Source organism: Myotis yumanensis, unplaced genomic scaffold (genome assembly GCF_028538775.1).
Source record: "Myotis yumanensis isolate MYYU_CA2020_CCGP unplaced genomic scaffold, mMyoYum1.0.hap1 SCAF_5, whole genome shotgun sequence".
NCBI classification, from domain to species: Eukaryota; Metazoa; Chordata; class Mammalia; order Chiroptera; family Vespertilionidae; genus Myotis; species Myotis yumanensis.
The window spans coordinates 42,410,036-42,437,002 of record NW_027223756.1 but is presented as its reverse complement, the minus strand read 5'-3'; the positions used below and the strand labels follow the sequence as shown (position 1 = coordinate 42,437,002).

The window sequence follows — 26,967 nt, the reverse complement described above, 5'->3', positions numbered from 1 at the left end:
CTAGTATCTATAACATATATTTCTTTGAAACTTCGTATAAACATACTCGTATCTATATCTTAATGCCAAGGACTGTCCCAGCTAGAATAACAAAAATCTTGGATTTTCAATATTTTGACATAAAAAAAGGTATACATCTTCAGTTAAAATGATTTTAAAAACTCCATAATCGGCTCAGCCTCTTACTTCAAAATTCATTCAGCATAATTTTCCACAAGTAAAAGTTTTTCAATAACTTCTTAAAGAGAAAAATATAAACCCTAATCAATGAGCCTACTATGTATGAAAAACCTCAAAGACACAAAGTCCACTGCCAGGTCTCAGAAGGGATCTGGGAAAAAGAGTTACAAAAATATAGGAATAGTAGTTTGAAGTTGGCAGCCACATGCCAAACACTTTCTGTCCATAAAAAGTGTTTGCATTAACTGTAAATAAAGAAGCAAGACCAAAATAAACAAGCTGCTTCATATTGTAAGCCAATCAAATCAACATCCAGATGATGTTGCTGATGAAGAAATTATTTTCTAGCCGTGACTGGTTTGGCTCAGTGGATAGAGCGTTGGCCTACAGACTGAAAGGTCCTAGGTTTGATTCCAGTCAAGGGCATGTACCTTGGTTGCAGGCACATCCCCAGTGGGAGGTGTGCAGGAGGCAGCTGATCAATGTTTCTCTCTCATCGATGTTTCTAACTCTCTATCTCTCTCCCTTCCTCTCTGTAAAAAATTAATAAAATAGCCGAAACCGGTTTGGCTCAGTGGATAGAGCATCGGCCTGCGGACTGAAAGGTCCCAAGTTCGATTCCGGTCAAGGGCATGTACCTTGGTTGCAGGCACATCCCCAGTGGGAGATGTGCAGGAGGCAGCTGATCGATGTTTCTCTCTCATCAATGTGTCTAACTCTCTATCTCTTTCCCTTCCTCTCTGTAAAAAACCAATAAATATATTTAAAAAAAAAAAAATCAATAAAATATTTTTTTTTAAAGAAATTATTTTCTAGTGACAGAGTAGGGTCCATTTTCTTTCTTAAATATAAATAGATGTTTTTAACATGCTTGTGCCCTTTCAAAAATAGCTTTTTGCATTATTTACCTCGTAAGGTTACAAAAATTAAAATTTCAGCAAATTGGTGAAGCAAATCACTTGGAAACATCTTTTTTCCACCACTATATTAACACTATGTAAATATGCAAACATCCTATACTACACTAATATGAAGAGCTATTTTTTTTCTTAAAGATAACAGAACAAACTAATGTTCTCTTAACCAATTTCAGTATTCAGAAAGCAACTATTATGAGAACTAGATAGAGTAAGAAATATCAACTAAAAATAAGGTAGTCCTCATTTAATGTTTCAAAGAATGAAAACTTAAAAGTTAAAACAGAAACTTAAAACTCTGAAGTCAAATGCTAAGAAAGTTTCAAGACAATCTTTTTGTAAAGTATATGGTTGTCTAACCATGGTGCTGTATACCTGAAATAACAAAGTAACAATGAATGTAAAATGTAATTGAAAAATAAAATTTAAAAGATAAAATCACTATTCCTTCCATCCATATTCATTTGTAAAATCTGTAAATAATCCAAACTTCTTGCTCTTTTAGAATATATAGTTTTCTATTATATTTAATTACTCATAATTATGCCATGACATTATAGGTAATATCCTTTAAGCAAATACCTAAACAGTAGACAAAGCAATATCATAAATAACATGAACCAAATATAAATTTTTTAAAATACTTATTTTACCAACATATCCTAAAAAAGAAAAGACAATACAGCCCTGACTGATATATAGCTCAGTAGGTTGGGTATCGTCCCATGTACCAAAAGGTTGCCAGTTTAATTGCCAGTCAGGACACATGCCCGGTTGCCTGTTCAATCCCTAGTACAGGGTGTAAAAGAGGCAGCCAATGGATGTTTTTCACATCGATGTTTTTCTCTCCCTCTCCCCCCAACCCACCCCCTGCTTTTCCTAAAATCAATAAAAACATTTTTAAAAAATCACAATACAATACAAAATGCTATCAATGATGTTAACTTTTGATATTGCAACAAACTTTATCATTACATCTACTTACAGCTTATCAACTTACATTTGGCGCTTAATATACTCTTTGAGCAATGCTTCTTCCACAGGATATACCTGTACACCAGTACCATCATCATAGTAATACATCATACTGGTATTAAGTTCTGTTTGAAATGGTTGATCAGTCCTTTCACCATGTTCTCGATAAGCATATGAATAATCAAAGTTCACTTGATGAGAAGAAAAAAAAAGAAAGGTGGTCACAAACTTTTTTAAAAAACAGAAGAAGTTACTATAAAGAAAAATTCAAAGTACAGTACTTCAAGGGATAAAAAATAAAATCATTTATATTATCAGACAAGTAAATTTGTTACATATGAGATAGGGGGAAAACTAAGGCTGAAGGCTTACACACATTTTTCAGTTTATCTAAAAAAAAAAAAAAAAGACCTAGCTGGTGTGGCTCAGTGGATAGAGTGTCGGCCTGCAGAATGAAAGGTCCCAGGTTCGATTCCAGTCAAGGACATATGCCTGGGTTTTGGGCTCGATCCCCAGTAAGGGGCGTGCAGGAGGTAGCCGATCAACGATTCTCTCTCATCATTGATGTTTCTCTCTCTCTCCCTCTCCCTTCCTCTCTGAAATCAATAAAAATATATTTAAAAAAACAAACAAACCACACACACACAAAAAAAATCATGCCATACATCGAGAATTTCCTCTGCCTCGGCCTCTTCCCCGTCCTCGGCCTCTTCCTCGGCCTCTTGAGGAACCTCGGATATTACCACCTTCACTTCTCACACTGGAAACTTCATCTTGATCATCTCTCTTTTCTCTATCACGTCTCCAACCTTTTTGAAATAAAAATAGTTTTATATACTCCAATTTGCAGCTATGAATAACATGATTATCTTTATGAAAACCTGGTAACCACTTCTCTTCACTTTGTATCTAGTTATTTAGTAACCAGGCAATCAATCTTCAGATAGATACAAACTTAAGAGATCCCATAGAAATTTGTCAAAATGTCTCTGGCAGCCCTAACTGGTTTGGCTCAGTAATAGAGCATCGGCCTGTGGACTGAAGGGTCCCGGGTTCGATTCCAGTCAAGGGTATGTACCTTGTTTGCAGCCCATCCCCAATAGGGGGTGTGCAGGAGGCAGCTGGTCGATGTTTCTCTCTCATCAATGTTTCTAACTCTCTATCCTTCTCCCTTCCTCTCTGTAAAAAATCAATAAAATATATATATTTTTAAAAATGTCTCTGGCATAAAGGGAGTCCACAAAAGTACTGACATATAAAAAAGAAATTCTAGTAAGTAAAAATAACATACTAAAAAAATACTTATTTTCACAAAATGTTTAAGGAAAGGGTGTTTCTATTTAAGTAAAAGATGTTTCTTTTACTCATTTTTTAAAATTTAAATCCTTTATTGTTTAAAGTATTACATAGGTCTTCTTTCTCCCCCATTGACCTCTCCCCGGCCACTCCCACCCCCCAAAAGGCGTTTCTTTTAAAGAAAAAGAAGTAAAACCACAAAACATACTGGGAGTAGATATCTGCAATACAGTACACAAATTATAATCAGAATATACAGAAGTCATACAAAGCTCTTATACACAAACATGCACACACTGGAACTCATAGGAAAATAGCTAGAAGACAGGTAAGGCAAACTAAGAAATGCAAATAAATATAGAAAATGGTTCTCAGCCTCATTGGCTGTGAGAGATGCAAATGAAGACAATGAAAGAGCATTTCATCTGCTCCACTCAGACAAACATTTCAAGGTCCTGCCGATATCAATTGTGAACCAAGATAGTGAAGACAGAATATCTGTATATTGCTAGTGAGAGAAAAAATAGACACATCCTCTTTAAAATATTGGATTACACACACACACACACACACACACACACACACACACACACATACACACACACGAGGCCTGGTGCATGAAAATTTATGCACTGGGGATGGGGGGGATCCCTCAGCCCGGCCTGCCCCCTCTCACAGTCCGGGAGCCCTTGGGTGATGTCCTACTGATGGCTTAGGCCCGCCCCCTAGGGAGCGGGCCTATGCCACAGTCTGGCCTCCCTCTGCGGGAGGCAACCAGGCTTGCCCCACCCCCTGCCCACTGGTGGGTGGGGGGCGATCTGGGGCCAGGCCAGCTGGGGGAGAGGCTGTGGGAGGTTGAGGCACAGCAGGTTGCACCCCATCCAGCCTCTGTGGAAGCATGGCACCAGGACGGGCCCAGCACCACTGCCCCTCCCGTGCTGCCTCTGCGAAAAGGGGCCATAAGTGCTGGAACTGCCTGTGCTGCCGTCTCTCCTGTACCACCGGCCCTCCCACAGCTGCTGCGGCTTTTGTCTGGAAGGACGTCCAGTCTATCTGGTCTAATTAGCATATTACCCTTTTATTAGTATATATATATGCAATAGATCAGGGTTTTCAACCTTGACAATATAGACATTTTGAGCCAGATAACTCTATAATGTGCAGGGCTGTCCTGCAGTACAGTACGATGTTTACCATCATCCATGGCCTCCACCTACATGCCAGTAGCACACACTCATCTCCCAACACTCCCCCACCTACAGCTATGAAAACCACTATTATCTTCAGACAATATCAAATGTCCCCTTGGGAGGAAAAAAAAAATCACTCCCATTGAGAATCACTGACCTAGGCTCTGCAAATTCTTCCCAATAATAGTATTCTCCAAATATTTCTGCCTAAATATCTCTTTCATTTGAAAGAGAGAGGATATATATAGAGAGAGAGAAAGCGGGGAGGGGATAGAGAAAAAGAAACATCCATTGGTTACCTCCCATGTGTGCCCTGAATGGGGAATGAACCTGCAATTTACAAACCATAACTGGGAATCAAACCGGCAACCTTTTTGGGGTATGGAATGATGCTCCAAGCAACTGAGCAACCTGGCCAGAGCCAAAGTAAGCCTATTTTATGTTATACTGTAGTACACAAGCAAAACATTTTTGTAATTTAAACACAATTGTCATAATAAATTTACTATGTGAAGTCTCCCAGTCTATCAATACACCAATTTTATAATGCATCTTATGGGTTGAAGTCTAAAGAAATTACCCTAGAGAACCTCCTATATACATTTACTGGAAAACATGCATAAAAATGTTCATGACAGCATTTCAATATCAAAAAATTGCTAACAATTCAAAATGTCCACTAACAAAACAGATTTTTTAAAAAAATATACTTTATTGATTTTTTACAGAGAGAAAGGGATAGGGATAGAGTTAGAAACATCAATCAGCTGCCTCCTGCACACTCCCCACTGGGAATGTGCCCGCAACCAATGTACATCCCCTTGACTGGAATCGAACCTGGGACCCTTGAGTCCGCAAGCTGACGCTCTATCCACTGAGCCAAACCGGTTAGGGCAGCGGTTCTCAACGTGTGAGTTGCGACCCTTTTGGCAGTCAAATGACCCTTTCACAGGGGTCACCTAAGACCATCCTGCATATCAGATATTTACATTACGATTTATAACAGTAGTAACATTACAGTTATGAAGTAGCAATGAAAATAATTTTATGGTTGGGTCACAACATGAGGAACTATATTTAAAGGGCCAGACGGTTGAGAACCACTGGGATAGGGTTTTGTTTTTAAAATCAAAAAACAGATTTTATCAAATAGTGAAATACCCTTTAGCAGATGGGGGAAAAAAAAAAGAATGAATCAAAACAATGCAACAAATATGTATAAATGTAAGAAAATTAAGTAAAGCCCTGGCCTGTGTGGCTCAGTTGGTTGCAGTGTAGTCCCAATTCCTGGTACCCCAGGGCATGTGTGGGAGGTCACCAATCGATGTTTCATTGTCATAGTCAATGTTTCCATCTCTCTCTCTGAACTTAAAAAAATTAGTGTCAAAGACTATGAACCTTAAAAATTACACTAAGTAGCCCTCACCGTTTTGGCTCAGTGGATAGAGCGTTGGCCTGCGGACTGAGGGGTCCCAGGTTCGGTTCCGGTCAAGGGCATGTACCTTGGTTGCGGGCACATACCCAGTAGGGAGTGTGCAGGAGGCAGCTGATCGATATTTCTCTCTCATCGATGTTTCTAACTCTCTATCCCTCTCCCTTCCTCTCTGTAAAAAATCAATAAAATATATGTATTTTTAAAAAAAAATTACACTAAGTAAAAAAGATTAGTGCCAAATAATATGTAAGTGGAGTCATACTGGATGTCAATTTCAAAAAACATTAAAATAATAAAACTTGAGGGATTTTTTTTCTCAGAAGGGAGGCAAGTAGATGAAAACTGCAGAGGGCACACAAAGAAGGTAATACTAACATGCATTTTTAATGTTAGTCTTCATAATCTTATACATAGAGGTGGGCAAAAGTAGGTATACTTGTTAGTAAGAAGAAATATATAAGAATAAACTGTTTTTGCATATTCATGACTGTAAACCGACTTTTGCACAATCCTATATTTTCTTATATACCCAAAATTTAATTTAAAAATTTAATTATGAACATACTTTTATAACAAAACATTGATATATTTGAGAAACTGATAAAAGGAAAATTTTTCTGTAGATAGCTCTTATAAATTTAAAGTCATATTTTGTGGAAAATTTAGTATATATAACTACTGACTACTAGATTTTTAAATTGCTGTTAACTAGATTTTAGATATAAGGGAATTAATTTTGACTTCCTTAAAAAAAAAAGAAAGAAAGAAAGTTGGTGCCTGGCTGGCATTGCTCAGTGGTTGAGCTTCGACCTATGAACCAGGAGGTCATGGTTCCATTCTGGTCAAGGTATATGCCAGGGGCTGTGGGCTTGTTTCCCAGTGTTGGGCATGTGGGAGGCAGCCAATCAATGATTCTCTCTCATCATTAATCTCTCTCTCTCTCCCTTCCTCTCTGAAATAATAAAAATGTATTAGAAAACAAATATAAAACAAACAAAAACAGGAAAAACCCTCCTGCTCTTATCACCAGTAATATGTAGAAAAGATAATAGAGCATGTTAGAGAATATCATGACCAAAGCAATCAGCAAAATAAAAAGGGAAATTCCCTAAGACTTATGGCTTAACAAATAGCAATGGGGAAAAAAAAAAACACTTCAGGTGAGAATGTAAAATGGTACAACCAATTTAGAAAACAATCTGGAAATTTCTCATAAAGTTAACACATTGTATGCGGGAAACGTATTTATACGTTTTACGTTGACTGTAAGTAGTAGAGCCACCTGTTAGCGCGCGACAAAAACTACCCGCAAACAGTGTGTTAAATATGTACTTACCATACCACCTAACAAGCCCCTCCTAGGTGTTTACCTAGAAATTGACACACATGCCCACACAAAGAGTTGTACATAGATGTTCATATTACTTTTTTTGTTGTTAATCCTTACCCAAGGATATTTTTCCACTGGTTTTTTAGAGAGTGGAATGGAGGGGGGAGAGACAGAAAGATCGATGTGAGAGAGACATAACAATTGGTTGCCTCCCAAACCCACCACAACCAGGGCCAGGGATTGAGCCTGCAAGCAAGGTGTATGCTCTTGACCAGAATCAATGCCAGGAGCCTTTAGCCCAATGGCTAACGCTGTATCCACTAAGCCAAACTGGCCAGGGTGTAGTATCACTTATAATATGCAAAAACTGGAAATAAGTCAAATATCCACAAATATTTGAATTTATAAAGGGGTATATCCAGTCAACACAAAACTTTTCTGCAATAAAGATGTAGAACTACTGACATCTGAAACATTACTGATGAATCTGTAAAGCATCATGTTGAGCAAAAGGACACACAAGAGTACATAATATCCTATCTAATAAAAGACAAAAAGGGTAATTAACCGTACCTCCGCTACGCTTCCCATTGGCTAATCAGGGCAATATGCAAATTAACTGCCAACAAAGATGGTGGTTAACTGCCAACAAAGATGGCAGTTAATTTGCATACGTAGGCACAATGATGGGAGGCAAAAGGGGAAGGACGGAAGAAGCCGCCTGCCGCTGACGGTGATCGGAAACCCAGGTGGCAGGCAAGAGCCGGGTGGCAGGGCAAAGGCAGAGAACCCGGGCCACCTTTGCCCTGCGCGAATTATGCAGCCGGGAGAGGGGCGTGGGGCCGCTGGGAGCAGGGCGGGAACTTCCCGGGGTTTGCATCAGGCAGTGGAGAGTGGGGTGGGAACTATGCAGCCAGGAGAGGGGCACCTGGCCACTGGGAATGGGACGGGAACTTCCAGGGGTTTGCATCAGGCAGCCGTGTGGGGCGAGAACTATGGAGCCAGGAGAGGGGCACCGGGCAGCTGGGAGCAGGGCGGAAACTTCCCAGGGTTTGCATCAAGCAGACGGGAGCAGGGCCGGAACTTCTGCCGCGTTCCGCCCAGTAGCTGCTTGCTCATTCACTTACTCATTCATTCACTCATTCACTCACTCATTATTCACTCACTCACTCAACAAACCCTCTCAGGTCCCTGGTACCAGGCCAGGCACTGAAATTGAAGCAGTATACGACAGAGCTATGTCCTCAAGATGTTAGTAATTCAGTAGGGCGAAGCAGGCACATGAAGGAGGCAGTTGTACACACAGATGCACTGTACTAGGTTCAGTGAAGGCTGTCACTAACGCCAACTTTGTTCTCTTGATAAAATGGGGCCTCGGGAGCCAGGCCGCCCCAAGCCTGTAGGCCTGTGCCTAGGCCAGGAGTGGCCGGGACCCGGAACATGACAGAGGGTGCAAGGTCGGGCTGAGGGGTCTGGCCCCACCCCTAACCCCCACCCACGAGTGCACAAATTTTTGTGCACCGGGCTACTAATACATTATATAATTCAATATATATGAAATTCTAGAAAGGGCAAATCTACCCTCACAGCAAGTAAGTACATTAGTGGTTGTGATAGTAACAGCAATTTTACTGCAATTTAATACATATGATTTATAGGCTCAGTAAAGTTGATTTTTAAAAAAAGGATCCAGAAACCACCCCAGAAAAGGCTCCAATAGTCAAATGTTGAGACAATTTGAGTATCAAATTAAATAATCATGGCCATGGATCATAACTCACTAAAAAATTTTTTTAAAGAGTCCATAAGTCCATTCTGATAATAATGGGAAGTTGTTTATGGTGGAATGTCAACTAATAAATATAAAAGGAATAATGCAGCAAGAAAAAAAACCAACATTTGCAAATGTTGTGGTAATAACTGAATCAGGTAAGACTCATCAATGAAAACTAAACTGCATGTGAAAAGTCTTAGATTTCCACATCTCAAAGTCTTGCCCCACAAATAACACTAATTACAAAGGAGAAAAGAATATCTATAAATTAAAAAAGCCTGCTGAGCCCGGCATGGCTCAGTGGTTGAGCATCAACCTAAGAACCAGGAGGTCACTGTTCAATTCCCCGGTCAGGGCATATGCCCGGGTTGCTGGGCCCCAACTCTGGTAGGGGGCATTCAGGAGAGCAGCCAACCAATGATTCTCTCTCATCATTGATATTTCTATCTCTCCTCTCCCTCTCTTTTCCTTTCTGAAATCAATAAAAATATATTAAAGCCCTGAGTACATCAACTTGAGTGCTCAAAGAATCACCAGTAAGATGATAAACTAAGATCATGTGGCAGCTCCTTGTGATGCTTGGAGAAGAAAACCATTAACTTTTGCAGTATTCCTGCCAAAAATTCATAAGCCAATCTGATCATAAAGTAACACCAGAAAATCCAACGTGAGGTATATCTGTCCTGCAGTCTTCAGAAAAAAAAAAAATCAATGTTATTGAGAGAAAAAAAGAAAAAGAACTATGCCAAACTAATAGACATTAAAGATAAAAGACAGTTAAAAGAAATGTGTGATCTAGATTAGATCCTAGAAAAGAGAGGAGGAAAACTACCTGTGGACAGTCACACTGTTATTACTGTTTTTACAACATATATTCTGAGGGTATTTAGGGTTAAAGAGAAACAATGCCTGGCCGTGATAGTTTGGCTCAGCGGTTAGAGTGGTGGCCCTCAAACTGAAGGGTCTCGGGTTTAATTCCCAGACAAGGGCACTTACCTAGGCTACAGTTTTGTCCCATGTCCTGATATGCAGGAGGCAACCAATTGGTGTGTCTCTCTCACATCAATGTTTCTCTCTCCTTTCTCTCTCTCTCCCCCCCTCCCTTCCTCTCTCTAAAAATTCAATGAAAAAATATCCTTGGGTAAGTATTAAAAAAAAAAAAAAGAGGAACAATGCCTGCAACTTACTCTCAAATAGTTTATACTATTCATGGTAATAAAATAATGAGCAAAAAACATAATAAGAAGCAGTAAGACATGGTGTCCTTAGTCATTTTTTTCCTAAGAGTGTATCTACTTCGTGTATCATTTCTCTATTGTTATGTGATGATTTATTTGTTTCAGGTTGACATCTTGAGCAGTTCCGGGATCCTGGTCTTTCTTGACTATCTGGTCTTACATCATCTAAGTGGAGTGGTACCCACTTGTGCTTATTAGCTAGAAGAAACAAAATAAAATAATTTAATGACAACACAATTTTTATAAAACTAATTTTGAAAGGTCTCTTGAGATATCACCTCACACCTGTCAAAATGGCTATCATCAATAAATCAACGAACCAAGTGCTGGCAAGGATGAGGAGAAAGGGAACCCTAGTGCATTACTGAAAGAAATGCAGATTGGTGCAGCCACTGAGGAAAGCAGTTACTTCAAATAATTAAGTTAGAACTGTCTTATAACCCAGAGATTCCTCTTCTGGGAATATATCCGAAAAACCCAAAAACAACCTAATTCAACGAAATATATGTATCCCTATGTTCATTGCATCATTTACAACTAGAGGCCCTGTGCACAAAATACGTGCACTTGGCTATGGGGGGCGGGGGAGAGTCCCTTAGCCTGGCCTGTGCTCTCTCACAGTCCAGGGGAGCAGGCCTAAGTCAGCAGTCGGACATCCTTAGCACTGCTGCAGAGGGTGTGAGAGGCTCCCACTACTGCTGGTGCACTTAACAGCCGTAAGCCCAGCTCAGGGATTCTGGTTGAGCGGCACTCCCCCTGTGGGAGCGCACTGACCACCAGGGGGCAGCTCCTGTGTTGAGCGCCTGCCCCCTGGTGGTCAGCGCACATCATAGTAACCAGTCGTTCAGCCCATTAGGTCAATTTGCATATTAGCCTTTTATTATATAGGAGGATAGCCAAGATTTGGGAAGAAGCCCAATTGTCCATCAGTAGATGAGTGGATAAAAAAACCTGTGGGCCCTGACTGGTTTGGCTCAGTGATAGAGCGTCGGCCTGCGGACTGAAGGGTCCCAGGTTCAATTCCGGTCAAGGGGCATGTACCTTGGTTGTGGGGCATATTCCCAGTAAGGAGTGTGCAGGAGGCAGCTGATCAATGTTTCTCTCTCATTGATGTTTCTAACTCTCTATCCCTCTCCCTTCCTCTCTGTAAAAAATCAATAAAATATATTTAAAAAAAACAAACAAACAAACAAAAAAAACTTTGGTACATTTACACTGCAGTAAAAAAGAAAGGAAATTTTACCCTTTGCATGATAGACCTGAAGAACATTGTGCTAGGTAAGTGAAATAAGCCAGTCAGAGAAAGACAAGTGCCATATGATTTCACTCATGTGAAATTTAATGAACAAACCAAACTAACAAGCAAAATAGAGACAGCTCTGGTGGGTGGGGGAGTGGTGAAAGATTTGAGCAAAAAAGAGAGAACTTACAGGGGATGTGCAGGAGGCAGCCCATCAATTATTCTCTCTCATCATGATGTTTCTCTCCCTTCCTCTCTGAAATCAATAAAAATACATTTAAAAAAGAAAAAATATTAAAAGACTATATTTTAATTAAATGAGACTTAATTTGTTCTTAAAGGGATTATCTCTTTAATACCGAAATAATTTTCTTCTCACACAGCTCTTAAATAAAGTATTTTCTGTGAATATTTCTAAAAAATCAAATGAAAATTCAGTGATGAAGAATCACTGGAATTCTTTTGCTTTTAAGTGAAATGCTCACTTTTCTGTTTAATACTAATGGATAAAGTGTTCAAAAATAGTACATGTACACACTACTCCTATCTAATACTTGATTCTTAGATTTGAGAATGTGGTATACCTGATAGGACATTATAATGTACACATTTGAAAGCTTGGATAGTGAGTGATTCAAAAAACTTTTAGTTTGAAATCACTAAAACATGGATAAAATATTGATTATTGATTTATTCAGCATTAATACTAATGAAAAAAGGTTTTTCAAAATTAAGTGTAACAGGTATCTAACAGCATTTGACAAATCTTGTTAAAGGTACTACTCACATTTTTCCTTATTTTTTTTAACATGTGTTTTTACTGATTTCAGAGAGGAAGGCAGAGAGATAGAAACATCAATGATGAGAATCATCAATTCGCTGCCTCCTGCACACCCCACAGGGGAGTCAAGACGGCAACAAAGGCATGTGCCCCTTGACCAGAATCAAACCCGGCACTCTCCGTTCCTAGGCCGACACTCTAATCCACTGAGCAAAAACCAGCTAGGGCCATTTTCCTTACTTCTTTAAGAGAATAAGGAATTTAATTTTCCTTGTTGACAAAAAGATAATGTATTCTCAAGATGGCCTATTTGTGGCTGTTACTGGGTATATGTAATGCCTCCTTTTTCTGTCCCTAGTAATCTCATCAGTCCTGAGGGATTCAGCTGCCTCACAGGGTGATTACAGGTTGTCCTGATGATGATCTATTCATCTATCTAAATGATCGCCAATGATATGCCCAGGGTTGAACTCATGGGAAGAGGCGGAAGTGGAGCAGCTGGGTCCTGTATACTACTGAAAAATCTCCAGAGTTAAAAGGTACTGTTAACAGTAACCTGCTTTGCTTGTCCACTCAAAGTCCAGCACCTTCTCTGGGGCCCAAGAATGATTTTGAAGGAAAGTGTAAGCTGTATTTCTGCTCAACTTCAGTCTGAAGTTAGAGGTCTAAAGAAAGAACAACGCCTGTATAATGGAATCCAACTCTTTGAAGACGAGAATTTTCAAGCAAATTTCTTGTATAATCTAGCTGTTTAAATTTTCAAATAATCATTTCCATCCTATTAAAAAAGGTTCTTTGTATATTCAAAAAAAAAGATGGCCTATTCGTGGATTCCACAGTCAAGGTTTCAAAGTGTTCACTCTTCTGTCCAATATAATATATATTTTTGACCAAAGACTCATGAGCAATGGAAACACTATTAAGGTAATTAAAGGAAAGGGAATATTATTTGTGCTACTACAATACCTGAATTTCCTATAAAACCTACAACATATGGAGACATGAGTAAAGAATAGGAAATAATCTAAAACTCTTTAGACTAAATTCTATCAAGAGATTCTTGAGCATAACCAAGCCTTTTGTTTAAAGATAAAAAGTGTGTGCCTGGCTGGTATGGCTCATGCTTGAGGGTCAATCTATGAACCAGGAGGTCACTGTTGATTCCCAGTAAGGGCGCATGTCCCAGTGGTGGGCTTCATCCCTAGTAGGGACTGTGCAGGAGGCAACTGATTAATGATTCTCTCTCATCACTGATGTTGCAATCTCTCTCACTAAAATCATAGAAAATTTTTTAAAAATGTATGCTCTCAGAAAGTCAATTCATGGCTTGAGTATATGAAATCATTCTAACTATAAACACCCAGATTTTAGTGTTGGCTGATAGTTTTAATTGAAGTAATTAACAAGGAAAACAAATCTTAGAGGAGGATGACAGGTCTGCCACCCTTTTATTATTTTTGCATATAATAAAATGCAAATCGATCGAACAGTGGAACGACTGGTCACTATGCTGCACACTGACCACCAGGGGGGCAGACACTCAACGCAGGAGCTGCCCCTGGTAGTCACTGTGCTCCCACAGGGGGTGCACTGCTCAGCCAGAAGGCCTGAGCTGGGCTCATAGCTGGCAAGTGCAGCAGGCAGTGGCGGGGGCCTTTCCCACCTCCAAGGCAGCGCTAAGGATTTCTGACAGCCGGCTTAGCCCACCACCCAGTAGGGGGGGGAGGGCCTAAGCTGTTGGTCAGACCATCCCCCTCTCCTGCCTCCAAGGCAGTGCTAAGAATGTCTGACTGATGGCTTCTGTACTTCGAGAGGGCACAGGCCAGGCTGAGGGACACCTCCCCCTGCCATGCACAAATTTCATGCACCAGGCCTCTACTCTATAAATACCAGTCAAAAAGACTACCTATGTGTCTAAGAAGCATGAAAAAGTTTTAAGAACTGGGGAAATTTTTTTCTCATAACCACATGGCTGTCCTATTGGCACCCACCTTTGAGCAATTAGCCTTGGTTCATTGTACCAAGTGAGCCTAATGCTTACCCTGCAGCTAAGGACTAGATCAGCCGTGGGCAAACTACAGCCCGAGGGCCGAATCCGGCCCGTTTGAAATGAATAAAACTAAAAAAAAAAAAAAAAGACCGTACCCTTTTATGTAATGATGTTTACTTTGAATTTATAATTAGTTCACACAAACACTCCATCCATGCTTTTGTTCCGGCCCTCCGGTCCAGTTTAAGAACCCATTGTGGCCCTGAGTCAAAAAGTTTGCCCACCCCTGGACTAGATAATCATTAAAATAAAAATCAAGTAAAGTGCTTAATACATGTAGATTGCTACTTCCATTATTAAAGAAGTTCGCTGCTGACTTACTGCATTATGAAATGTCCCCCATCATGCCTTATAACCTCCATGAATTAAAAGCTTCAACAGCCCTAACCAGTTTGGCTCAGTGGATACAGCATCAGCCTGCAGACTGAAAGGTCCCACATTTCGATTCCGGTCAAAGGGCATGTACCTTGGTTGCGAGCACATCCCCAGTAGGAGGTGTGCGGGAGGCAGCTGATTGATGTTTCTCTCTCATCGATATTTTTAACTCTCTATCCCTCTCCCTTCCTCTCTGTAAAAAAAAAAAAAAAAGCAATAAAATATATTTTTAAAATAATAAAAAATAAATAAAAAGCTTCAACATCTTCCCACGGAACTCAAAATGTTAATTCTAAGCTTGAACCCTGCGATAACGTTGACTATGCCTACCTCTCCAATAGCATCTCCTGCCACTCTCCAAAGTTCACCTTGCCTCAGCTATGACTTTCTGACAGTTTACAGATTTTTTTCTGCCAAAAGGCCCCTGCAGACATTTTTACCTAGGCACAGAACACTGATGAATATATGGTTTTACAAAGCAGATTAATCATAATGTGTCCCTAGACACATGAAAAGTTCTGAAAATATGGAAAAGGATGTAAAGACAGCATTTTTTTTTCTTTAAAGTATAATGAGGGCACGGTATGAGGAAAAAAAGTTGACCAAAATTGTTCTCACCTTTCTCTTAGAAAAACATTTTCTCAGAACTCCCTGAAAGACAGGGATCAGTTGCAATGAAGATTTAAAAAACAACAGTTAGCCCAGCCAGCATGGCTAACTGGTTGAGCATTGACCTATGAACTAGGTGGTCAGGGTTCAATGCCCGGGTTGTGGGCTGGATCCCCAGTGTGAGGTGTGCCGGAGGCAGCCGATAAATGATTCTCTCTCATCGCTGATGTTTCTCTCTCTCCCTTCCTCACTGAAATCAATACACTAACTTTACACAACTTTCCAATCATGTATCTATACTCATCTCTATTAAGTACAACTTCATTTCATTCTCACATTAAAAAAAGTATTAAAAAAAAAAAAAAAAGGAAAGCCTAATAGTTCAGAAATGAATGCTACAAAAATGTATCAGTTACCAGTTGCAGATGGTATCCTGAAGAAATCCAAAAATACTCATTGGTGACCGACTACCTGGAATCTATTGATTAAATACAATTCTTCATTACTACAACTTCCTTCCAGAAAGTAAGACTAAATTAAACATATAGATAAACTAACCTCTCTTTCACTAATTACTTGACTGAGCCTCATTCTCACTGACATTTTCACCAGGGCCACATAATTTACAATAGCCAAGACATGGAAAACAGTCCACTGACAGATAAATGGATAACAAAAATGTGCTGAATGTAGTGAATGGAATAATAAGAAGAAAATCCTATCATTTACAACAGCACAGATACACCTTGAGGGCACTATGCTATGAAATAAGTGCGGCCCTAACCGGTGTGGCTCAATGGATAGAGCGTCGGCCTGCGGACTGAAGGGTCCCAAGTTCGATTCCGGTCAAGGGCATGTACCTTGGTTTCGGGCACATCCCCAGTAGGGGGTGTGCAGGAGGCAGCTGATCGATGTTTCTCTCTCATCAATGTTTCTAACTCTCTATCCCTCTCTCTTCCTCTCTGTAAAAAAATCAATAAAAAATATGTAAAAAACAAAAAAAAAACAAAGAAGTGCGAAAGATAAATATTGTTTGATCTCATTTATATGTGGAATCTAGAAAAACTGAACTCAAAGGAAAAACACAGTTGGGGGATGGGAGAAGTGGGTGAAGATGATCAAAAGCTACAAACTTACTACTATATAAGTTCTAGTGTGCAATGTACAGCATAGCAAAGATAATTAACAATACTGTATTATATATTGGGAAGTTGCTGAGAATAGATCTTAAAAAATTCTCATCTCAAGAAAATAAATTGTGCCTGCTCAGTGGTTGAGTGTCAACCCATGACCCAAGAGGTCACTAGTTTGATTCCTGGTCAGGGCACATGCCCAGGATGTGATCTTAGGGAGTCTGCAGGAGGCAACTGGTCTATGTTTCTCGTTTCTTCCATCGATGTTTCTATCTCTCTGTCCCTCTTCCTTTCTCTCTAAAATTTAAAATTTTTTTTAAAGAACAAAATAAATTTTTTAAAAAAAGAAAAGAAATGACTATGAATTCATGGATGTTAAACATTGTGGTAGTCATTTTGCATTATATACATACATCAAATCATTGTGTTCCTATACCTTAAACTAATACAATTATATCTCAATAAAATATAAGTTATAGATAAACAAACCTTTCCTTCGTTGATTATTTGACTGAGCTTCATCCTCACTGGTATTTTCACCAGGACCATCTAGTTTTGTTTCCCGGGTCTCTTTGCTTTCACTGTTATTTCTCTTTTCAACTTTGTCTTCTTTTTCTTTCTTATTTTGTAACTTCTTATTTCCTTGGTTGATGACACTCTGACACTGCAAAAAGTATTTCTGAATGAAATAATTTTCATGAACATTTTCACTAACATATCCAAAAATCTGTAGTAATATGCCTTACCTAAATATTGCAAAACAAATGCCAATTTTTAAAATATAAAAAAACTTCTTTTCAAAAGGCACTGTTGAGAGAAAAGTCAAGCCATAGATTGGGAGAAAATATTTCCTAAGTATCTGATAAAGAACTTGAATGCAAAATATACAGGGTTTGGCAAAAGTAGATTTACAGTTGTTCATATGGAAAAATATTTAATAAATAATAATAAACTGTTCTGTGTACTCACAACTGTAAACCTGCCTTTGCCCAGCCCTATATAATGAGCTCTCAAAATGCAATAATGAGAAACAACTCAATTTTTGAAAAATTAGCTAGAGTTGAACAGCTACTTCTTTAAAAAGATACACTGAATGGCAAATGTATATGAAAAGGTGCTTGACATCTTTAGTTAGAGAAATGCAAATTGAAACAACAATTTGATACCACTACACACCTACTATAATGACTAAAATTAAGAATGATCAGCTGGTGTCATTTTGGGGCTCAGCCCACCTGGTTTTCCAGATGACCTAATAAATTTATAATTCTTTAAAAAAAAAATGAACAATGAGTATTAGTGGTATGTGGAATAACTAGAATTCTCATTACACTGAGAGTGGGAATAAAAAGTTTAGTAGTTTCTGAAGAAGCTAAACAAATAGCTACCATACAATCTAGCCATTCTACTCCTAGGTATCTACCCAAGAAACATGAATGCTTATACCGATGCAAAATCTGACATACAAATGTTAATATAACAGCTTTATTTCTAACAGCCAAAAAATAAGTACAATCAACACAAATAGGTGAATGGACAAACAGCATTACACTCATACTCTACTACTCAGCAATAAGAATGAACTACAAATATCACACACATATTTGCAGTTTATTTATGTCATTCACATACCAATTAAGCTGTTTAAACTAATATATACTACCTACAATTATACACCACACAAATTACAAACAGCAAAGTGCACAATGTCAAATGAAAACATGTATAACTACATATGCTAATCCTATAAAACCCCACTTGATACAATATCTTAGAAACATCTTTCGGAGCTTCTTTCATCATTAAAATTCCAGCCCGACCGGCACAGCTCAGTGGTTGAGTGTAGACCTATGAACCAGGAGGTCACAGTTTGATTCCCAGTCAGGGCAACATGCAGGCTTGATCCCCAGTGTGGGGTGTGCAGGAGGCAACCGATCAATGATTCTCTCTTATCATTGATGTTTCTATCTCTCTCTCTTCCTTCCTCTGAAATCAATAAAAAATATATATTTCTTGAAATTCCATTCATTGAACCTTATTGATGAGTGACATACATTTATCATATGTGTACATATATATAGTTAGCACTTCAACACATTGGCAATATTATAAATCAGAAAAAACAAACAGCATAAATTCTGAAACAAAATGGGCTTTAGATACATTATATGAAAATGGGCAAAACTATGAAACGGGTAGCTGCTGAGTTTAACACTTCTTTATTAATGTAATTCTCTAAATTTGAAGTAGAATAAATTCTGCATGTTGAAGTGAGAACCTTTTCCCTATATAGAAAAAAAGCCTTAAACAATACTCACTCCAGTGTTCACTAATTCACTTGGTGTTGGCCAATTCGCCATATCGCTGAAATCACTAGCCTAAGAAGTAATAAATAGGTGTTATGTCTGCAAATTAGAAATTTTAAGTAGAAAAAATATTTTCTAAAGGTGAAAGCAATTTTAAAAACCACCTACATTCAATTTATATGCAGGCATTTGCCAAATTAATCCAAGTTTTCCAAACATCAGAACACTGAAACAGTAAGGCCTTGGCCTATGATCTCTAGCTCTATTTAATGACACTGACTAAATGAATATAAATAGGATTAACAGAAGGGAGTTTGTGTAAAAGCTACAATTCTGTAGTATATTAACTTCAAATTACCATCAATAATACAACTATAAGAAAAAATCACAATATAAGAAAATGATTTTTAAAATTAATATAGAGTACTGAAGAACTTCTTTGTGTAAAGACCTACCTTGTTGGATTTCTTTGTCTTGAGTTTTCCTGCTTTTATAATTTTGGGGGAACTGAGCTCTAAAAAAACAAACAAAAAAAACACACACACATAGAATTGTTTTTACAATCACTTCATTCAATACATTTAATAAAGTAACCTTCTTGTATCTTGGACACCAGCATGCCATCCAGACTGAGGAAGACCCAGAAACTTCCAGGCCATGTGAGCCACAGCTATGGCTGCATTGACACAGGAAGCTCCCGGGAAGCCGAGGTAATCCTGGTGGCTTGCATAATCACAGGATCAACTTTTGACAAATATCACCCAGGTTACTTTGGGAAAGTTGGCATGAACCATTACCACATAAAGAGGAACCAGAGCTTCTGCCCAACTGTCAACCTTGATAAACTGTGTACATTGGTTAGTGAGCAGACATGGGTAAATGCTGCCAAAAACAAGATTGGAGCTGCTCCTATCATTGATGTGGTGCAATTGGGTTACTACAAAGTTCTGGGGAAGGAAAAGCTCCCAAAGCAGCCAGTCATTGTGAAGGCCAAATTCTTCAGCAGAAGAGCTGAGAAGATTAAGGGTGTTTGGTAGGGGCCTGTTTCCTGGTAGCTTCATAACCTTTGGAGGGAAGTTCATAAAATGCTCAGAAGTGCTTTGAAGGGGGGGAAAAAAAACCACCAAAAAAACCAAAGTAACTATTATAATACCAATTTAAGCAATAAAATCCAAATGAATTTTAAGTAATAAAATTCCCAATAAGATCCAAAGTTCTGAGACTCAAATTCCTAACAAGAAATCATCTACATTTCAGCAAAGGTATATTCAAATTGGTCTTCAGTGTTCAAAGCAAGAGGTGCAAAATATAGTTTACTTAAACTGAGACTAATCTTTTCTCTATCAAAACATAAGTTTGCACAAGAGTATCATGGAGCCCTAACCGGTTTGGCTCAGTGGATAGAGCGTAGGCCTGCGGACTGAAGGGTCCCAGGTTCTATTCCGGTCAAGGGCATTTGGCTGCGGGCACATCCCCAGTGGGGAGTGTGCATGAGGCAGCTGATCGATGTTCTCTCTCATCAATGTTTCTAACTCTTTATCCCTCTCCCTTCCTCTCTGTAAAAAATCAATAAAATATATTTAAAAAAATAGAGTATCATGGAATCACCACTTGTCCCTACTGTAAATAAGAGCACAGAAGTGAACAAAAATACATATTATACTGTCTCCAAATGAAGTTTCATAGTCTTTTAGTTGGCTTCACCACTTAGCAAGATAACCAAAGAGCAATGTCATCTACCTAAGCATGACCCACAAAAGAGTAAACATAAAAGATTAAATTTGGGATCTGCACCACAGTAATAATAATTCAGCAAAACATGAATCCCAAACATTATGGCAATGACCAAGTTATAAAATAAAAGTATTCGAATTAAAAGCCAGAAGCAAATTCAAATAAGATACAGGTGGTCCCCGACTTATAATAGTTTGGTGCAAAAGCGATAAACATTAGGCAGAATTGTACTTCCAATTTTGAATGTGATGTTTTCCCAGGTTAGCGATATGCTATATAATATTCTAGTGGTGCTTGGCAGGGGAACTGCAGCTCCAAGTCAGCCCACACAATCACGAGTATAAAAAACCAATACTCTACAGCAGCGGTTCTCAACCAGTGGGTCCTGCCCGCTTTGGGGGTCGAATGACCCTTTCACAGGGGTCGCCTACCAGTGGTTCTCAACCTTCCTAATGCCGCGACCCTTTAATACAGTTCCTCATGTTGTGGTGACCCCCAACCACAAAATTATTTTCGTTGCTACTTCATAACTGTAATTTTACTACTGTTATGAATCGTAATGTAAATATCTGATATGCAAGATGTATTTTCATTGGTCGCGACCCACAGGTTGAGAACCGCTGCAAAACACATATATAATTACATATTGTCTTTGTGATTAATCACTATGCTTTAATTATGTTCAATTTGTAACAATGAAAATAGCAACGAAAATAATTTTATTTTTCGGGGTCACCACAACATGAGGAACTGTATTAAAGGGTCGAGGCATTAGGAAGGTTGAGAACCACTGCTCTACAGCATACTAAATGTATTTTCGACTTAGAATTGGTATCAGTATATAACCCCATCATCATAAATCAAAGACCATCTGTACTTACCACAGAGGGATGAAGGACAAAAGTTGAAGATGTCACCAGAAATGGGCTTTCAGGGATCTTGAATACTGTAATGATTCTATTTCTAAAGCAGAATAGTGTGCCCTACCTGATTTGGCTCAGTGGATAGAGCGTTGGCCTGTGGACTGAAGGGTCCTAGGTTCAATTCTGGTTGAGGGCACATGCCTGGGTTGCAGGCTCCATCCCCAGTGTGGGGCATGCAGGAGGCAGCCAATCAATGATTCTCTCTCTTCATTAATGTTTCTCTCTCTCTCCTTCTCCTTTCCTCTATGAAATATTTTTAAAAAATAATAAAGCAGAATAGTGAATACACAAGTATTTGTTTTATTCTTCTTTATACTTTAGGCACACATATGTGTAGACATGTGTAAATATGCATAAGAATAAAATAAAATTATATAGCGTAGTAAAAAAAAATATGGGCAAGTAGGACAAAAAAAAATGGGGGTAGAAAATAAATAAATAAAAAATTATATTTGCCTGAATATTATCTAGAATTTCACTGAAGCATGTTTTATAAGTACTATGTTTTATGAAGTTATATAATATAGTACATTTGGGGAACATTTCCCACAGGAAAATTAAAAACATGTCCCAAAATAGTGCTAAGTCAAGTAAATTAAGTGCCTGGTACTTACAAAATACACCCTTATACAAACTATTTGATATAATGAAAAGTAAGAAGGAACAGGCCGCACAAGCAAGTTTTTATGGCTTTATTACAAGTTAGACATAAATCACAAAATTAAGGTCAGAAATTAAAGATAAAATTATTCTGACCACATACAAACAAAAGTAAACTTTAAAATTTCAATACTGGCCCTGACCGGTTTGGCTCAGTGGATAGAGCATCAGCCTGTGGACTGAAGGGTCCCAGGTTCGATTCCGGTCAAGGGCATGTACCTTGGTTGTGGGCACATCCCCAGTAGTGGGTGTGCAGGAAGCAGCTGAATCAATGTTTCTCTCTCATTGATGTTTCTAGCTCTCTATCCCTCTCCTTCTCCCTTCCACTCTATAAAAAAAAAAAAATCAATAAAATATATTAAAAAATAAAATAAAATTTCAATACTGAATGACATGATGAATTATTAAGAAACTGGAGAGCCCTAGCCAGTTTGGATGAGTGGATGGAGCATCGGCCTGCAGACTGAGGGGTCCCAGGTTCAATTCTGGTCAAAGGCAACATGTCCAGATTGCAGACTTGATCCCCAGTGGGGGGCGTGCAGGAGGCAGCCGATCAATGATTCTCTCTCATTATTGATGTTTCTATCTCTCTCTCCCTCTCCCTTTCTCTCTGAAATCAATTAAAAAAATATATTAAAAAAAAAAAATAAGAAACTGGAGAGCCCTAGCCAGTTTGGGTCAGTGGACAGAGCATCGGCCTGTGCACTGAAGGGTCCCAGGTTCCATTCTGGTCAAGGGCACATGGCTGGGTTTCGGACTCCATCCCCAGTAGGGTGTGTGCAGGAGGCAGGCGATCAATGATTCTCATCATTGATGTTTTTCTCTCTTCCTTCCTCTCTGAAATCAATAAAAATAAAAAAATTTAATAAAACTGGAGAAAAGAATATTTGAATGTGACAGAGTTAATTTTTCTATTGATTTAAAACTCAGTATTATCACATACTCTATCCAGACACTGATTACAACCTCTAGCTAAAAGTAAAGAAGCTGGGGAGGACTGGGGGTGTGCCCGCAACCAAGGTACATGCCCTTGACTGGAATCGAACCTGGGACCCTTCAGTCCACAGGCTGATGCTCTATCTACTGAGCAAAAGCGGTTAGGGCTCTTCACACTTTTAAAAGAAAAAGGTTTTTATTTTAGTCAATTCTTTTGGATTAAAAAATTTTGGATTTTTGTTTAAACTTTAATCTTTCTTTAATTCCTCTATTATGGGGAAATTTTTACATTTAACAGTGGAATCTATAATGCTGACAGTTTATTAATGGAGTATCTTTATGTATACCTTGTAACTGGGATGTACATATGCATTCTTCCTTACCATAATTTAATCTCATCACTGAGGATGTGATAAACTGTGTTGGCCAGTGTGGTTGGATACTCTAGGATAGTGATTTCTTAACATTGGTTACTAAATGGCCCTTTGAATTAGCTTACTTTTCCAAGAGGAAGACTTTCCTAAAACATTCCTGTTACAAAGTCCCAATTCCTCTCTTGGAAACAAGTTTCCTGATTAAGAAGTTTAGAAAAAGGCCCTAACCGGTTTGGCTCAATGGATAGAGTGTCGGCCTGTGGACTGAAGGGTCCCAGGTTCGATTCCAGTCTAAGGGCATGTACCTTGGTTGCAGGTACATTCCCAGTAGGGAGTGTGCAGGAGACAGCTGATCGATGTTTCTAACTCTCTATCCCTCTCCCTTCCTCTCTGTAAAAAATCAATAAAAATATATATATTTTTAAAAAGTTTAGAAAAAGAACTGAACTTTCAAAGCCAGCACTTTTTCCCTTTAAAAGCTAGCTATCCACAACTGCTCCCTCATGCTGTCAACTTTACAGGGGCAGGCTCCCAGAGACAGAAAAGGGGGGGCGGGGAGGGGAGGGAATTGCACTTGTGAAATGCCAACTGTGTGAACACCATTCCTCTAATTCCAAGTTCAACATCAGGAAGTCCTTTGAGTTGCCTACTTAGATCACCGCATCAACCCAATCTTAGTATGGTTGAAAGGATGATCATGAGCTTAAAAGCCCTAGCCAGTTTGGCTCAATGGATAGAGCATTGGCCTGCGGATAAAAGCGTCCCGGGTTCAATTCCGGTCAAGGGCATGAACCTTGGTTGCAGGGTCCTCCAAAACCAATGGATGTGTTTCTCTCATATCAATGTTTTTCTGTCTTTCCCTCTCTCTAAGGATCAATGGAAAAATATCCTCAGGTGAGGATTAACAACAACAAAGAATCTGAGTGATCCAAAAAGAAATACAAATGGTCAAACATGAAATGGTACTCAATTACACTAATAAATAAATGCACTAAAACAACAAAACATTTTTTCACCTATCATACTGACCAAAAAAAAAGAAGAAAAAAAAAGAATGCCAAGTGTTGGTCAGCCTATACAGAAATGGACATTTCCCTCAAGTTGTTGGCAAGAGTGTGTAGTAGTATAATCTTTTAATATAGTATATACCTTTTCCCCAGCCAGTATGGCTCCTATGCACCAGGAGATCACAGTTCGATTCCCAGTCTGGGCAGATACTGGAGTTGTAGGCTCTATCCCCAGTCATGCAGGAGGCAGCCAATCAATGATTCCCTCTCATCATTGATGTTTCTCCCTTTCCCTTCCTCTCTGAAGTCAATAAAAATGTCATATATATATATATATAGTACTAGAGGCCTGGTGCACAAAATTCGTGCATGGGTAGGGTCCCTAGGCCTGGCTGGCGATCAGCCCTGATCAGGGCCTTCCAGCTGCCGACCCGGGCCTTCCTTCATTCCGCTCCTCCCCCTGGTGGTCAGTGCATGTCATAGCGAGTGATCGAACTCCCAGTCTCCTGGTTGAACTCCGGAGGGGACACTTGGCATATTAGCCTTTTATATAGAGAGAAGAAAATATACCTTTTAATAAAGCAATTTTATTTCTGGAAAATTCTGTTGGAATCAAGACAAGATATAAAGATGCTGTGTAAGATGGTCACTGCAGCTTATACAGTAAAAAATATATATATTTAAATAAGTAACCTACATTCATTAACATGGAAAAGTTATATTATGGTACATCTACATAAAATGTAAAACTTTTAGAAATAAGATAAACCAAAGAACTTATATGCATAGCCCATGGACACAGGCAACAGAGTGTTGAGAACCTGGACGGGTGGAGATAGGAGCAGGGAGAAGTATCACTAATTCTGCACCAACCTTCTGCATACCCTCTCAACTGGGGATCAAGCTAGGAACTCTGGGCATGTGCCCTGCCTGGGAATTGAACCAGCAACCTCATGGTGCATGGGATGACACTCAACCAACTAAGCCACACTGGCCAGGGCTAGAAAGCTGATATTTTAGTATGTAAAATATAACCATGGCTACAAGGGATTAATAAACCCCACACTGTGATTTTAATAAAAGTCCCCAAAATAAATAAAACTACTTTAAACAAGGTTAGGAGAGATTGAGGAATAATTCTTTTTGGTTTCCTGAATGAATTCAAAAGTGCATTGACACTATTTTAGGACTTCTGGGTGGGCCAGGCTTTGGTTGAAAAGAGGTACTTATCTGGATTACCAGAAACAATATACAGAGGCTAGAGCAATCCCCAAAATAGAAGTGTCTTAGGAGGACAGAAGGAACAATAATGTCTCACCTGCAGTTCCTCTCAGAGAAAATTCATGATTAACAATCCTGAAATACTTCGCCTACATTTGCTATAATGTTTCTATCTCTGGTAACAAAATTTCTTGCAGTATGTTGGGATGGAATCCTCATACCTCATTAAGAGAGTGACTGTAAATCCAGGTTTGGCCATGGCAGACATGGTTTAAGTTTGTTATCCAAGCATAATTAATATCCTACAGGCCTATTAATAGATTATTGTTTTAATTTAACACTCCTTAGTTTTCACCTACTCTGTACAGTAAAGGTCCTCTGCAGCTATTTTATTATTCCTGAAGTTGTAAATCTGCTTAGGAAAATAGGAGGCCAAGACTATCTAGTTATATACAGATGACACTCTGGTATTAGAAACTAGAAGAGATTAATATATCCACTTCATTCATTTTTATAAGGCCCACAAATCTTGCCAAAAGTCTAGCTAGATAGTAACAACATCTGGACTAAAACCCTAAGTCTTTCATACAGTGCATTTCCACACCATTCTCTTATTTATATTTCCTAAGTATCCAACTACAAATAAAAATTGTGGTAAAACAGTGTAGAGACAGGATTAGAGAGATAAGTTTGCAAAATAGAATTTCTACAGGAATAGAATGGATTCCAAGAAAATAAAGAGTTGCCTACAGAGAGACACCAGCAAAATTGAAATTCCCATCAACCACACCATACAAGCATCAGCTTGTTCTTAATCCCCAACAAAGATTAAGATACCCAATTAAAGCACCTGTAGGTTAATTAATTATACTAAACTGTTAAATATTTTTCACATGGCCATTTTCAATTAAAACTCCTGTCTTACCGTAATGGTTAAAAAACCCATCAAACTGATTTTATAGTCAATAAAGAATTTGGGCTTTTTGATAGTTCACTGAATATAATGTATACTGTAAGTCTAGTAAGTAGGGAGATGAAATAACCATAAAGATTCACTAGTGCTTTTTTCTCTTAGCTAATTGTATGGATATTTTGCTTTAAGATTTTTGCTCTCTTCAGCTAGAATAGTAGTAAACAAATAGATCTTTGCAACTGTAGAGACTGATGGCAACATTAAATTTAAAACAAAATTTTAAGTAGTTTTTCTCCAAGTCGTAATTTATTGATGAATATTACTGTGCAAAAGCTAAGGAAATCAACTAACTGTTGTAGTTCTTCTGAAG

General features: G+C 38.6%; 1 protein-coding gene across 1 annotated transcript in view; it reads right to left on the bottom strand.

The window, feature by feature from the left end:
* The window catches only part of LARP1B (La ribonucleoprotein 1B), a 92,034-nt gene that overhangs the window by 63,278 nt on the left and 1,789 nt on the right, over positions 1–26,967 (bottom strand). Inside the window, 7 exon segments of the mRNA XM_070415166.1 lie at positions 2,098–2,263; positions 2,738–2,881; positions 10,394–10,411; positions 10,414–10,533; positions 17,013–17,187; positions 18,842–18,901; positions 19,285–19,343. Coding sequence (XP_070271267.1) covers positions 2,098–2,263; positions 2,738–2,881; positions 10,394–10,411; positions 10,414–10,533; positions 17,013–17,187; positions 18,842–18,901; positions 19,285–19,343 — 742 coding nt within the window.